General features: G+C 37.6%; 1 protein-coding gene across 1 annotated transcript in view; it reads right to left on the bottom strand.

Moving 5' to 3' along the window:
* Nucleotides 1-6,563: 6,563 nt before the first annotated feature.
* Nucleotides 6,564-15,594, bottom strand: part of KAT2B (lysine acetyltransferase 2B) — a 117,331-nt gene continuing 108,300 nt past the window's right edge. The window contains exons 14-18 of the mRNA XM_025376472.1: nucleotides 14,551-14,665; nucleotides 12,963-12,999; nucleotides 12,658-12,721; nucleotides 12,477-12,561; nucleotides 6,564-8,631 (exon numbers count right to left, since the gene is read on the bottom strand). Coding sequence (XP_025232257.1) covers nucleotides 8,438-8,631; nucleotides 12,477-12,561; nucleotides 12,658-12,721; nucleotides 12,963-12,999; nucleotides 14,551-14,665 — 495 coding nt within the window. The 3' untranslated portion in view covers nucleotides 6,564-8,437. The remainder of the gene's footprint in view (nucleotides 8,632-12,476; nucleotides 12,562-12,657; nucleotides 12,722-12,962; nucleotides 13,000-14,550; nucleotides 14,666-15,594) is intronic.

Here is a 15,594-nt window from a genome sequence, read left to right as displayed (position 1 = left end):
ACCATTTCCAGGTGTTTTCAGGGGTCAAAGTTTTTAAGTTATCTTAGTCTTCGATATTGTGTAAGCGAAAGTCTCCAATACCATTTCCTAGATGATTTTTTAAAATCACAAAATGTGACTATGCTTAACAGCTGTTTCCTGTTTCTCTTAAAATCCATTTCCTATTTCTCTTAAAATAAAATCCATTATTCTTAATATGGCCTGTTATGGCCCTGCACCATCTCACACTACACTCCTCTGCGTCTGCAACTCTTGTCATGTTGAATTCTCTCAGTTCTTTGGAGATCTTAGCCTGTGTTGTCTCTGCCTGCCTTCTTCCAGATTTTGCCTTGGTCAATGCCTATTCTAACCTTTCAGCTTAAAAAGCCATTTCCTCTCAGAAGCTTTCTCTAAGTTCCTGCTTACCAGATTTTGTCTTCCTTTTTATAATCTCATAGCACTATACTAATAAAAGCTCCAGAATTTCCTTATAAACAGGGCCCTAGGGTGGTGATTTTTTGAATGGAGGAGATATTGGGACAAGGAGCCAGGGGAGTACCCTGGAAACATATATTAAAGCTACATTTGCTTAAAAAGTCTTTTGATTTAATTTGTATTTTTGTTGAAGCCACCCTTAGTCCCACCACTGCAGGCTCTACCTTTCATTGTAGCACTCTGTACCTATAATTACTATTCAATGTCTGACCTCTCCATGAAAATATAATTGCTACTTTGATCACTTTGTACCTACACACACTCCAAGTTTCAGTAGCCTTCTTGGGCCTAGGCCCCTGGTCTAGAAGGCCAGGCTCTTAGCAAGGTGTTTCATGACTCTATCCAACCTGATCCCACAACATGTCATCAACTCTCACCCTGACCTGAAATTAGTCTCTCATCTCTTAATTCACTGATGTGACATTTCTTCTCCAATTGACTTTTCTTTCCCAGTAATAGAATCTTAGCATTAAAGGGCTTTATCATTTTAAACATAGGAGATGCTTAATAAATGTGGAATAGGAATTTGAGGTAAATAGCAGGGAAATGTGAAGGAATAGGAACTACAGTTGGTAGCCTTAATATCCAGATACTTCATGCTGCAACAAACTAGGACCATCATTCTTTAAATGTAGCTGTGGCATTGCATAGCATTGAAGAGCACTGACTCTGGATCCAGAATCCCTGCATTTGCCTGTTTGGGAAAATTCCCTCTCTGTATCTCAGTATTTTCATTGAATTGTAAGGATTCAGTGAGTTAGTACATATAAAATGCTTAGAAAAGTGCTTAACACTTACTAAGTGCTCAATAAGTGGTAGATTCCTGAGGAAATTACTTGGTTATAGGAATCTATGCAGCATCCACAGATTGACTATCTGCACTAAATTCTGCTAGTTCAAACCCACTTAGTGCCAGTACAAATAAAATAATATATTAACAATACTTGAATACTGGTTTAGGTAAAAAGCCTTTTTAAAATTTATAGTGTCAACTTAAAATTTTATATAGTGTTTTACATTCACTTGAGACCATCTTCACATACATTAAATACATCCTGACTACAGCTTTGAGCAGAAAAGCATGTGTCTAATGAGAATAGACTCAAGATAATGAGTATGGCGTTCTATCATAAAGGGTGTTGGGAAGTAGCATTTGTGCAAGAAGATACGTGTAATAAGTAAAACAGAGAGTAATTAAAATTTATTCCAGCTTGGTATTATAGAAAAGGTGGGAAATGTAGCCTGGATCGGGATTGTTAGGTGAGTTCACATACAGCTGCATGGTCACACTCGCGAGTGATTTTGATCTTTGGCATCTTGAAAGTTGGTATCCAGCATCATAATGGAAAGTTTCATCCTCTCCCTCATCCTGTTCAATATTTTTTCAATAACATGAATAAGAGAAAACATATAATTTACAAACAAATTTGTAATTTATAAATGTAAAACGTAGAAGGAATAGGTAACAGTGAATATTGGAACTCAAATAAAAAATGCCTCACAGGTTAATACAAGGGCAGGGGGAACTTCCTATAAAATTAAGCCCTCATCTACTTCGTGACCTAACAGTTTCACTATTTGGTATTCACATAAGAGAATACCAATATGTTTACAAAAAGACCTGCACAAAAAATGTTTATGGCAGCATTATTGTAAGACCCAAACCTGGAAACTACCCAAATGTCCACTAAACTTGAGAAGATAAATTGTGGAATATTACAATATTATACTCTTCAGCAATAAAAAGGAATGAACTTCTGATACATACTACAATGTGGATGAACTAGACCCCAGAAAGTACAAACTATGACCCCATTTATATGAAATCAAGTAACACACAAAAGGAATCTATGGTGACAGAAATCAGAAGTGGTTTTCTGGAGACAGGAGAATTGACCTGAAAGAGGCGTGAAGGAACTTTTCTTAGGTGATAAGAATGTCCTGTCTTTAGGGTTGTGATTGTACTGGTGCAGATAATTGCCAAAAGTCATCAAACTTAACACCTAAGACCTGTGCTTTTTAATAGAGACAGGGTCCCACCATGTTTGGCCAGGCTGGTCTCAAACTCTTGGGCTCTAGCAATCCTCCTGCCCCAGCCTCCCAAAGTGCTAGGATTATAGGCATGACCCACCACGCCTGGTCTGACCAGTGCATTTTATTGTATGTTAACTATACCTCAATTTTTAAAAATGTTTTTGGTTTGTTTTTAGATGGAGTTTCGCTCTTGTTGCCCAGGCTGGAGTACAATGATGCAATCTCGGCTCACGGCAACCTCCATCTCCCAGTTTCAAGTGATTCTCCTGCCTCAGCCTCCCAAGTAGCTGGGATTACAGGCATGCGCCACCACGCCTGACTAATTTTGTATTTTCTTTTTTTTTTTTTTTTTTTTCTTTTTTGAGACAGAGTCTCGCTCTGTCGCCCAGGCTGGAGTGCAGTGGCCGGATCTCAGCTCACTGCAAGCTCCGCCTCCCGGGTTCACGCCATTCTCCTGCCTCAGCCTCTCAAGTAGCTGGGACTACAGGCGCCCGCCACCTCGCCCGGCTAGTTTTTTGTATTTTTTAGTAGAGACGGGGTTTCACCGTGTTAGCCAGGATGGTCTCGATCTCCTGACCTCGGGATCCACCCGTCTCGGCCTCCCAAAGTGCTAGGATTACAGGCTTGAGCCACCGCGCCCGGCCTGTATTTTCAATAGAGATGGGGTTCCATCATGTTGGTCAGGCTGGTCTCAAACTCCTGACCTCAGGTGATCCACCCGCCTCGGCATCCCAAAGTACTGGAATTACAGGCGTGAGCCACTGTGCTCAGCCTAAAAATGTTTTTAAAACATAGACAGGATCTTGAGTTGTGCACATAGCTACAACTGTACAAGTATGCTTGGGTGTGTTGAGGGATAGGAACAGTGCTGGCACACTAATAGTACTCTGTGGGAAACTCGAACTAGAGCTTGGTCACAAACAGCTGACTTCAACCCAACCTATGGGCTTTCTTACAAACCTTTGCCTATCCCACTGTTGAACAGTACTATTGCACAAAAAGGCAAATTTCCCGTTCACAGATGTTTTTAAGTAGAAACTAGATGTCCATCTGTTAACATTAGAAGATGGCAGGTTGACGGAGCAAAGATGCTTTTTTTTTTTTTTTTGAGACGGAGTCTGGTTCTGTCGCCAAGGCTTGAGTGCAGTGGCGTGATCTTGGCTCACTGCAAGCTCCGCCTCCCGGGTTCCCGCCATTCTCCTGCCTCAGCCTCCCGAGTAGTTGGGACTAACTACAGGCGCCCGCCACCACACCAGGCTAATTTTTTGTATTTTTAGTAGAGATGGGCTTTCACCATGATAGCCAGGATGGTCTCAATCTCCTGACCTCGTGATCCGCCCACCTCAGCCTCCCAAAGTGTTGGGATTATAGGCGTGAGCCACCATGCCTGGCCTAATTGTTTGTTTTTGTTTGTTTGTTTGTTTTGGTAGAGATACGGTCTCGCTATGTTGCCCAGACTCGTGAGAGCAAAGATTCTTAAACTGGGGTTCACCAATGAACTTTGGGAGGGTCCAAGGACCAAGTGAACTGATATGCAGAAAGTGTACACATGTAAACATGTGCATTATTTTCAGAAGGTCCTTAGCCTCCAAGTTCTCTGGGATTTCTTTTAAAGAACTTCAAACCTAGATAAACTGAGACTGGTAACCCTTGGTTCAGCTCATAAAATTTCATGCATACACCCAGAGTCATGCCAAATGAAGATGTCTGGACAACAATACTCTGCATATACTATGGTGGTCCCGTAAGATTATAATACCATATTTTTACTGCACCTTTTCTATGCTTAGATATGTTTAAAATACTTACCTTTGTGTTACAGTTGCCTACAGTATTTACAGTAAAATGCTATACAACTTTCTAGACTAAGAGCCACTGGCCATACTATGGAGCTTCAGTGTGTAGTAGACTATACCATCTAGGACTGTGTAAGTACACTCTACGATGCTCACACACTAACAAAATCACCTAACATTGCATCTCTCAGAAGGTATCCCCATCGTTAAGTGGTACATGACTGTATATAAATACACACACACAAATTACACATATCATTTCTCATCTTTTTCAACTCCTGATCCTGTGAAGGTTGTGTCGGACTTCCCAATAAGAAGAGGGAGCAGGAAGCTTGACTTTTAATTTTTCTCTGCTTTGTTGAAATACTGCTTTTTAATAAACCCAAAGAAAATTTCCAGCTTTGTCATTGTTAGCTTCCTTTTTCTATAAGAAAGTAAAGATGTTTCCATAAATAATCAAGCCATAAATATACATAAATACATTAAAGAGGATCTTTCATAATGCTTATGGTTTTCTCACTTCCTTACAGCATCTTTTTTTTACTTTGCTGAAGCTCTTCCTCCAAAGTGTACCTGGAAATCTTTCATCTGCTCTTTTTTTCTCTTTAAATTCATTTTCAACTCTTTACCTGAGACATTAGTTAACATTGTTTTTATCCTGCCAATCTTCATCATCACTTATACTGATAGCACTGATATACCCAAAGGAGAAAGTAAATACGACTTTAATACCAGGAGCTTTAAGACTCAAACACAGCCATTGATTTCAGTCCCTGCCACCACCTTCCCTGCCCACCACCTTCCCTGCCCACCCTCCACTACCCCCTACACAGACACCTTTTTTCTGCCAGGAAAAAATGTCTGAATGGTCAAGAATTTTAAACATATACTTCAACAGATGAAAAAACTGTCAACCTAATTACTACCTCTTAAGTAAGAACTTGCAACCATTCTGACCTTTGATATTCCAGAATCGCTGATGGCTTTTCTTCGGCATTTTTACTTTGCTAAGAGGAGAATGCTAGTTAAGGGATAGAGCAGAATAGCTCTAACGACAAGAGCTGCCGCCAGTTACCCTTCCTTGTGCAGCACTTAAAATCCTTTTAAATAAACACTGAGGATTGGTCTAAAGAATATCAGCTTAAAGGGGTGACAAATAATTAACTGGTCCATAGTACTTCAGTCTGATCCTGTTTCTACTTCTTAGTTTCTGGAAATACAAATCGTTCGTCCAGGTAACATGAAAACCTCAAAGTCTCCCTCTCACCATTCACTTCTAATAAATATGACCAATTTGTAATTATTGATTGAAGTAGACTTATTCTCCATTACAAAAGTTTACTTCCTTGAAGGAGGACATACATCATCTCCTGGCTTCCTTCTGTCCCCTCATTCATTCTTCCCCTGGGAGGGGCTTGCCTAATTAAGGAGTTAAGTAGTAACATACTTACCATAGGTTATTATGGACATAGGCTGATATGCCCCGCTCTCACCTGGGCCTCTTCAGGATTGGCCTGCCTTCAGAGAGCACCACTGTTCTAGGGCTGCACTAAGCTTAATGGGAAAGTCCCTGCCCCATTAGTGGGGTACAGAGCAGCTTGTCAGTAACATTCTGGAGTACAGAACAGTGGTACAGAGCAGCTGGTCAATCACACTCTGGGTTTCAGCATTAGAAAGCCCATTGTCCACAGATAAAAAGGAAGCCACATTCTCCAATATCCATTTTACTAGTATTAAAGGTAGTATTTTCGCCATCATATGCCTTTTTTGTTTTTTTTTAACTTCTCAGTTGGTCTAGATTTCAGTAGAGAAGAGGGGTTCTCTTGGTTGGGTCCTCTCAAACCCCAAAAGGATACAGTATTCTTTCCTACAGACATCATTTTGAATAACATTAAAAGCTCATATGGGAGACGTTTAAAAATCGGCTGTATTTCTGTCTCATTCATATGTTTCACAGATGCAAAGTATAAAAACAAAATTCTTTTAATTTCTAAACCGACAACACTCTTCTTTCAATGGATCGTTTTTGTTATTGTTTAGTGGGTGAGTGGGTAAAATGCAGTGGAAAACTCAAAAGACAGAGTAAGCGTCTCTCCTGAAAACCTCTTACTGATAAGATATGGATTTTTATGAAACCTCCCCCAAATGCAACAGAATGCTTAAGATGGAAGGTTTAAGGATTCAACTGATGGTCATCAACCAGATCATAATTTGTTCTGTTAACCTCAGCCTACTGAATGAATAAAACACACCACAAGATTGGAAGCTTTTTAAAATATAATTTAAAACTATTTTGTACCAGTACAATATATTAATTTTACAAATGTAAAATTTTATCAGCTGTTAAAGCATTTGCAAAAACCACACATTCTACTTCAGCTTTATTGCACAATATCTATAAGAAAATATTAATTTTTAAATTAGAAAACATAAAAATGCTTTCAATATAGAAGAGACAATCTGATTTTAAAGACAATACTCTATAAGAATGTCTACTCAGAAAATAACAAACTTTCACAGGATACCAGGCTGGACAGATGCTTCGGCAGATCCGGTACAAAGCACTGTTTAAAACCAGTCCAAGATACTTAATCCAAACTGTATCATCATTCTTCATTAGAAATCTAGACACCACTCATGGTGGTTTCTTATACTTTAAAAAGTTGAGGCATTTTCAGTGTGAGCATTCTGAATATCTGTTACATATCAAAAACAATACTTCCAACTCAGCCATTTGCGGGGGTCTTTTTCCTTCATGCAGACTATCACTGGCAACTGTTTTTAATGACTATTCATGACCATTTTATTTATGCTGATAGAAAACATCAAGTTAAATACACTTTTAAAAGTTTGTCCTTTACAAAAATCAGTTTAGAAATTTGCATCATAAAAAATTAGTGTTGAGACCATCAAGATGGCCTTCATTTATATGGTTGTATATTAGTTGGTTTTCCCAGAGCTGGGATGGCAGATGTCTCACTTTTCTATGTAGTGTAATCAGGAAATAAATCCAAGCACTAAACTGGAATCCCAAGATAGATTAATAAGGTTGCATGATGGATTTTAGGGGGTTATGACCCTGGACCCATATACTAGTGTGGGTGTTAAAATACTGACAGCAAACCCTGGTGGGAATTTAATTTACCTCAGACAATAAACATAATCTGGAGATATAAAAAGGAAAATGTTCATTTACATATTATCAGTGTGGCTGTGTGTATCATAGAAAAGAAAAAAAATATTTATTAGAACAAGGATTCACCAGATGGATACATTTATAGACCACACATCTTTTCCTATTAAAGCATGTTGACTCAATCTCATGTGTTTTCAAGTTTATGCCTTTGTGGCCAGGGAAATTATCTTTTGGAACTTATGGCCTGCATAAGCAAAGTCAAATATGATATCACACATTTGTGTAGAGAAAATAATTATTAAAATAGTGGTTATGTACTAACAAGTTTGTTGCAGGTACACAGAATTATCAAAAACCTAGATGCTTATTTAAAAAGTTTGCATTATTTAGAATTTCTTCCTTAGGAATCAAAGCAGTTGCTTTCCTGGAACTGCATTTTTCAGAACTGCTCAAAGCACCTCATCTAGATGAGTGTTTTAAAAAATATATATAAAAAGTCTATAATGAGACTTCAAACATCACATATTTCACCTCTTACAGGCTTTTTTAAAATCATGTATCCCTTCCTTAAAGTCCTTCGGAATAAAATAAAAATAAACTCTCACATTCCATTAGAAAAAAATGGAAACATTCACGGTCTGAAAATTTTATGAATTTCCCCAAATTTTGCTACTATGTGCAATTTCCTCACACACAGGTTTTGAGGAAACCCCTAATCATCTATCATGGAATAGTCAGCTAATGGACATGCCATAGAAAATTTACCTTAATAGTAGTAAATAGATTAAAATCTATTCCATAAAATAAAAATGTCCTATGACTTCAATTCAAATACATATCTGAAAAGCTAAAAGGAGGTTTTTTGTTTTTCAAAAGTGCTAATTATTACATTTACAAGTCTCTTCAATACATCATGTCCAATTCTTTGTAAAAAACTAAACCACCTTGCTTTAGGCACACTGCTTGATGAGTTTCTAAGAAGCAGAGGGGAAAAAAATCACTTGTCAATTAATCCAGCTTCCTTAATTTTACTGAAGAAGAATTTCTCCAGGATATTGGCACATTTGTAGTATTCACTCTCAGGGGGGTTGTACTCTTTGCAATTGGTAAAGACTCGCTGTAAGTCTGCCATGAATAATTTCTTAGACACGTAGTACCTATTCTTGAGGCGTTCACTCATGGTTTTCAGATCTGCACAGGAAAAAAAAATATTAGCAATCTTTGACTCATTTTAAACACCAGCTGACAAAACTGGGACTGGGAAAGAAATCTATGTTGTTGGTTTGATTACATTTTTATCATCCCAATGCTTTTATTTAAGAGAAATTCTTATGATCAAGGAAAACAGTTCTTAAATCTTATGTTCATTCTCTTGTGGGTTTTTTTAAAATGTCAAATCACAGCCATTTTAGCATTAAAGGGACCATTATTAGTCATCTGGTTCAATCCCCTATTCAGCACAAGGAAGCTAAGTAGATTAGCAACAATAAGTATGATGAACTGACTACTGTTAGCTATTCATTCAGAATTACACAGAAGAAGCTCTATCTATATGGAGCAGAGCAGGTGGAACGTTGGTATTGAATCATTTAATTACTTAAAACTATCAGACTGCGTTTGTTTCACTAAACTCACAGTTGTTTTGGTGTCATATAGATAAAGTAGAGAAACTAATAATAAATACATCTGTGAACACACCAGTGACCTTGCATGTAAAATGATTCGAATGAATTTTGCTTCAAGCTCCATCAATGAAATAAGAATAACAAACTTCATTTAATAATCTATTTTCTAAAGCAAGTAAGCCTTGTGAGACTATTGCAAAGAATTTCCCAATATAGCTGCTTGCTTTAAATGGCAGAATTTTACAGGTGAAAACAGTACTCCAGCTAAACTGATAAAACTAAAGAGGGGTTTCCTCAGTCCTCACTGTCAGGACTAATTTAAAGAATTATATGCAGATTAGAATAGATGCTAACATTTGTCTATTTATGGTTCCCTGGTTGTCTTGAAGTCTGGCTTTATTGTTAAAAGCTATAATTGTATTAACTATGTGTGGAAAAATAAGTTAAATGGGGGGGGGGGAAACACTTTTGACTACCAATATCCCAAATTCTAAGCCTGTTACAAAATTTCCAGGGGAAAGAAACCTATAACCAAATACACTGGGATCATCATTTAATAAGGTAAGTAAATTTATGTACAATATCCCCAAATGGGAAGAAATTCATTTGCATCAATATCCTAAATCCACCACAAAAGCATCAAAGAAGAAATGGAAAAAAGCTGCTTCTGCCTATCTCTTGATTAAAGCCTATCTCGGTTAGAGTGTATGTCATCACATCTATAAATTCAATTTTCAACTTTTCTTTCTTCTCTAAAACAATTTGGAGAGAGAGAAAAATCTAAAAGCATTAAGAAACACAAAGACTCATCAAATCCACACTAAATGTCCCATCCACGTGTGACTGAACAGATCAAAATGTTCTCTCATTTAAGGAAGAAAAAAACAATGAAATTGGCCCTAAGTAAAAGGAGATGTTTACATTCCTTTCACTTTTCCACCTAAATGTCTACCACTTAAGATATGCTGCCCAATATAATATTTATAACGTTTTAAAAGGAAGAAACATGTACCCCCCAAAAAGGTGGAGGGGGAGCAAAAGGATGACACAACACAAAGAAGTTTGTCCAAAAGCTTTCGAACTACTTTTAGGAGGTGGGTAAGAAAAGATGGAGAGAGCCTAAAATGCAACAGAAACAAAGCAAGAATTAGGGAGGTGTCTGGACTTTTCTGAATAACTATAAACAATTCTGAATACTTCCTTTCTATTCTATAGCTATAGATAGCATTTTTCTTCCTCTGGCCTTCTTAGAGTTTTTTCAACTGACAAAATGAGGTGGGTTAAAAAAGGTGACTAAATATGGGTGGTACCAAATATAGAGACACCATTAAATTATTCTGTTTTCATGTCCCTTCCCCTTAATTTGGGAATTCTGGATAAGCAGGAAAACCCTGCCTAGCCATCCATGGGTAACAAGAAGTCATGCTTGGGCCGGACTATACAGGTGATGTCCAGTGTGTGACTCCCTAAATAAAACAGGTTAGATCCCATCCATATGAGAGAAAATCCCATCCATTTTTAGAATATGGGGAAAGAAAAGTAACATTATTAGAAAAATCAAATAAGGAAACAATGGGAAAATGTAAAATTATTGATTTGTCATTCTTGTCTTCAAATACAAGATAATCTTGGGGACAAAACTAAATATTTTACTCAGCATCTAAACAATACCAAGAAAAAAAAAAATACTGCCCTACTGAAGAACACCATTTATAGCTTTAATTAAGTTTGTCCAGCACACATTTCAGCCCATCATTGGCCTTGCTCAATTAGGTCAGTTTTCCTCTCGTGAGACTCAGCTAAGCACACAGGTGGTATCCAACTGGAGAAGTTCACAACCTTCACAGGCTGGACCAAGCAAAACACTTTCAGAAAGCAGGCTGTAAGTAGGCTATGATCAATGGGATCTGCTAGACCTATCGCTGCACGTCTTCAGAGTGCATGTGGACCGGGGCTGAAAGGGCCCCAAACTGACACAACTTCCCATGAGGGTTTCACAAAAGAAGCTGAGACAGTCCAGAGAAGAGGATACAAAAATCAATTTATGGTTAGAAATGGACACAGAGTTTTAACATATTTTGCACATAGTGGACAATACTGATTCCCAAATCAGCCTTCCATTCAGAATGCTAGACTGACTCAACCCTACCCTTTATTTTCTTGTACTGAAATAAATAGTGGTAAGGCAGAGAGAAGAGGGAAAGAAAAGCATATAGATGTGTGTCCACTTTAAGGGGTGTAGGCTACTGAAATCATTACTACAAATATATAAAATATTCATGTGAAACATTTAAATGCTATAGAAAACACCTATAAATAACTCAGTTATCAAGGAGCTAATGCATCCCTTTCACTCTTCCTTTTCACATTTTTAATACTTTCATAATTTTTTTTTTTTTTTTTTTTTGAGACAGGGTCTCCCTCCAGTGCCCAGGCTGAAGTGCAGTGGTGCAATCACAGCTCACTGCAGCCTCAAACTCCTGGGCTCAAGCAATCCTCCAACCTCAGCCTCCCAAGTAGCTGGGGCCTCAGGCGTGTGCCACTGCACCTGGCTAATTTTTTACTTTTTGTAGAGACAGGGTCTCACTACCTTACTCAGGCTGGACTTCCACAATTCTTAGCACCTGGAATAGATTACAAGTAGAAAAGAGACAGAAGACTCTGGCTCTCTCCAAAAATATGGCCACATAGCTGATAAAAAGAAAACATTTCAGCTAGCTGTCTGTCACCCACACAATGCCAAATTAGTTTAATTTGAGCGTTCTCAATTGATTCAATTAATCATTCATTTTAGCATAGTGTGGGCAAAGCACCAAACTGCACAATTCTACATTTCTGAAGACATCCTTTTTTGTTTGATTTTGGATATGAGACAAAGCTTAAAATAAAGAGTATATACAGTGACACTAACAGTACCCATCAAGGGCATGGAAAATCCAGAATTGTGGTAAGTAGAATTTCTCCCTCTGAAAGGACAGCAGTCAAGTAGTTTAACTTCTTTCATTATTATCTTGAATAATTATGAAAAGGAATACCTATTTACGACAGACTCAAAGCATATCAAGAGGATAAGCTGATGTTTTCTATTTGCACCAAACAGTTAGAATATAAGCAAAGTTATATCTAAAGTACCAGCTTTCATACCTAGTGCTATCTGCAGTTACCCTGGATTTTCTGTGTCTAGTGTCGTTAAGCTCATGTGGGCTCTAAACGACAGCTGCAGAATGTCTCTAATGAACACAGCCACCCACTTCTCTGCCATCACTGCCCCTCCACGGTGCGTGGAATCCCACCACCCGTCATACACTTCCTACCCTAAACAGAGGAGTACAAATCAACCTCAGCAACCATTTGTCCCCCACACCGCCATCCAGTTTTAAATCTATACTTAGAAAATGTTAATGGCATTACCCATGGGGAACCTTATAACTTCATAATATCCCGGAGCTTCTGTTCTCTTCACAGGTTCCATGAAGGGCCAAGCGCTTTGATGGCTCTTGGGTAAAGAAAAAAGTAAGGTATCTAATATGGAAATTCCATGTGGGAAATCATTTCAAAATATGTGCATGAGGTGAATAAAGAGGACACCCACCTTCACCTGCTGGAGGATGCTCTTGAGCGTGCTGTAAAGCTGGTCAGGGTCTCTGGGCTCTTTACTTGAAAGGAAAAAGGGAAACAAGGAGCAATGATTAGATTTTTACCCTATTGCCAGCTGATTACTATTCAGCTCATTCTTACAAAAACCTAAAATTGGAACCATTCCAGAATGTTTTAGGAAACTCAAAACCCACCAACTGCTGTGTGAGTGATCACAATTAGTTTGCCCATTTTCTTTAAGTTGCTGGGTGGGGGGAAAATAATCACTTCCATTAACATCCTTTTGCCTGTCATACTTACCTTTTCTCTTTTCCACTCGGTTTCCAGCCTGTCTCTCCTATAGGTCAACAAAATGAAACACTGAATGAGAAGTGCTTTTGGTCAAGAGAGTAACATAGTTAATACTTATCAAAAACAATAAATTACAGGCATGCCTCAATAAAAATCTACTTCTGAGAAAAGACTGAAATTAATGGCAATTAGTTACTTCCTTATACCGCTAACAATATAAAACATTTCCAAGACTAATAACACTGCCCCATATGTTACTGTTTTTAAAGCAGGAGCACCAACCTTTCAGTGGAGAGCATAAAAAATAAATATGTACAGTACTGTGGGCATGTGTATTTTTTAAACTGAAAGTCAAATGTTTTGCAGATGACCCTGTAAAAGAGTTAAGCTGTTATTTTAGGTCAGAACAAACTCTGTCCTGGTCTCTGTTCTATTTGGCTAAGGCCCCGCTTGTAATGCAAGAAAGTTTAGTGTAGCAGATAGAAAACAGCCTGGAGTCTGACAGATCTGGATGTGATTTCCTGTTCTTTCCTTAAAAGGTAACTCACCCTAAATAAGAGTAAGTTGTCTCTCAGTTTATCGATCTATAAAACAGAACCCTAAAAATCAGGTGGTTTTATCCCTATTGAGAGTAGTTGATGTACAAAAAAAAAAAAAAAAGCACAGAAAAATGTGTGGCACAAGTAGGCATTCAATGATCTGGTTGCTATTATGTCATTAACAGAGATAATACATGGAAGTAGAATTTCTGGATTTAGCATAAAAGTAAGATCTCCCATAGGGCAGATGTCATAAAGTGATATATCTTGCCAAAATAACATTTTATTTTTTCTGGAAAATTTTTGCTTGTTTGATTTTGTTTTTTTTATTAATGCTTGAATATACTAAAAAGAACTTGGATTTGAACTGAATAAAATTGCCAAATGATATTCAATGGCTTTTGACCTATAAAAACAACTATTTGGTATGGTTTAACCCAATACAACTCAACTCTAACATACAGCCAAGAACCCTTAGAAAAACTACTGTAAAATGGGGAATATGAAACACGGTATACAATTTCCATCACACATAACAAATAATATTTTTTAGAAGTTTGGGGAGACTAGTTTAGTCAGGCACAGACCTTGGAGGTTAAAACCCTGGTGGCAATGAGACACGGTGCAAACAGTAAGTTGTTTGGACATCAGAACTGGGCTGCTTCTAATTCTGACCGTTACTGGCTATGTGCCCTTTAGCAGTAAATGATCTAACTGCTTTGGAACTCGATTTCCCCATTTATAAAATAGGATTCCCTGCTTTCAAGGTTGCATATGCGTAATAATTCGCACTGTGCTACAAATAGCAGACTCTTAATAAACGGTGGATATTAACAGCTATTACAAGGGGGCATCTAAGCTCCCTTTGGTTTGTTTGTATTGGGTGGTAGGGAAGACATAAAAGGATGACATTTGCTGCCTTTCTTAAAAGACTAGAGATAACACAGAGACAGGCAGGGCAATATAGCTTTCCAAGTTACTGCATTCTGGAAATTGTTTCAAACACAAATCACAGCATTACTAAAAAATTTCGCTTTTAAAAGAAGGTCTATACGTACTAATTCCAGGAATGCTTTCTATAGGAATCTGTCGAACTCCATCTTTAAAACATGAAAGTCCAGGGTAAACTTTTCGAATCTGTGCCTGTTTTCTTTCAATCAGCTTTTTAATTATCTGTGAAGCACAAGAAGGAAATGTGTTTAGGGAAAGAAGTCTATGGATACAGTTCAAGTCAGTCACCCTAATGAAATGTTTTCCTAACAAAACAGTCTTTTTTATGAAACGAGATGGGAGAAAGGGGTGAATGCTATTTAACAGGTAAGAAATGAACAGATTATATTATACCATGTCTATTTAGTGACATTCACAAAAACATCTTTGAGTTACTTGTCCCTGCCATCCAGAAAAGCCAATATTGAGAAAACACACAGCCCCTAGGGCCCACTTATCATCTGTAGCATAACAGCCAATTATTTTGCCCTGCCTCTCTGAGGAGGCTCTGCCAGAATCACAGGAAAGCAGCCCTGAGCATTCACTACTCAGTCAAGTGACAGAATCTCTTCACATCCCATAACTAGGAACTGTTCCCTTCAGACTAGAGAGGCAGGTAAACAGGCCCCAGAAAGTCCCCAAAGCCTACAGTAGTTAAAGCTTTACTATATAAACTTTTCAAGGCTGGAGCTCCAACCTATTCTACCTGCATCAAAAAAGCAGCAGCTCTATAATAGTAGGCTGTCATGAGAAGAAAGAAAACAATAATGCAATTTAAAGTATCATCTATTAAAGCAACACAACCATGACATGAGCCATCACACTGACTGAGAAATGTTAAGAGATGTTTTGTTTGTTTTGTAAAATAATTATTAATATGCTGAGGTAACTACTTCCAAGACAGTGAGGTTATCCCTTTAAAAAAAAAAAAAAAACTAAACTAAAAAATCACCATCTGGAAATTAAACATATCATAATGAAATTTTGGAAAAATGAAACAAAACAATAGAAATCACTAATTGCATTCACAAAGGAAAACAAAAAAATCTACTTCCTGATTGATTTCAAACATATAGCTGGTAAATACTGCAGCATGAATATGTAATCCTAAC

The sequence above is a fragment of the Theropithecus gelada genome, chromosome 2 (assembly GCF_003255815.1).
Source record: "Theropithecus gelada isolate Dixy chromosome 2, Tgel_1.0, whole genome shotgun sequence".
Taxonomy (NCBI): domain Eukaryota; kingdom Metazoa; phylum Chordata; class Mammalia; order Primates; family Cercopithecidae; genus Theropithecus; species Theropithecus gelada.
Note: the sequence above shows the minus strand (reverse complement) of the source record. Positions and strands in the feature narration are given on the sequence as shown.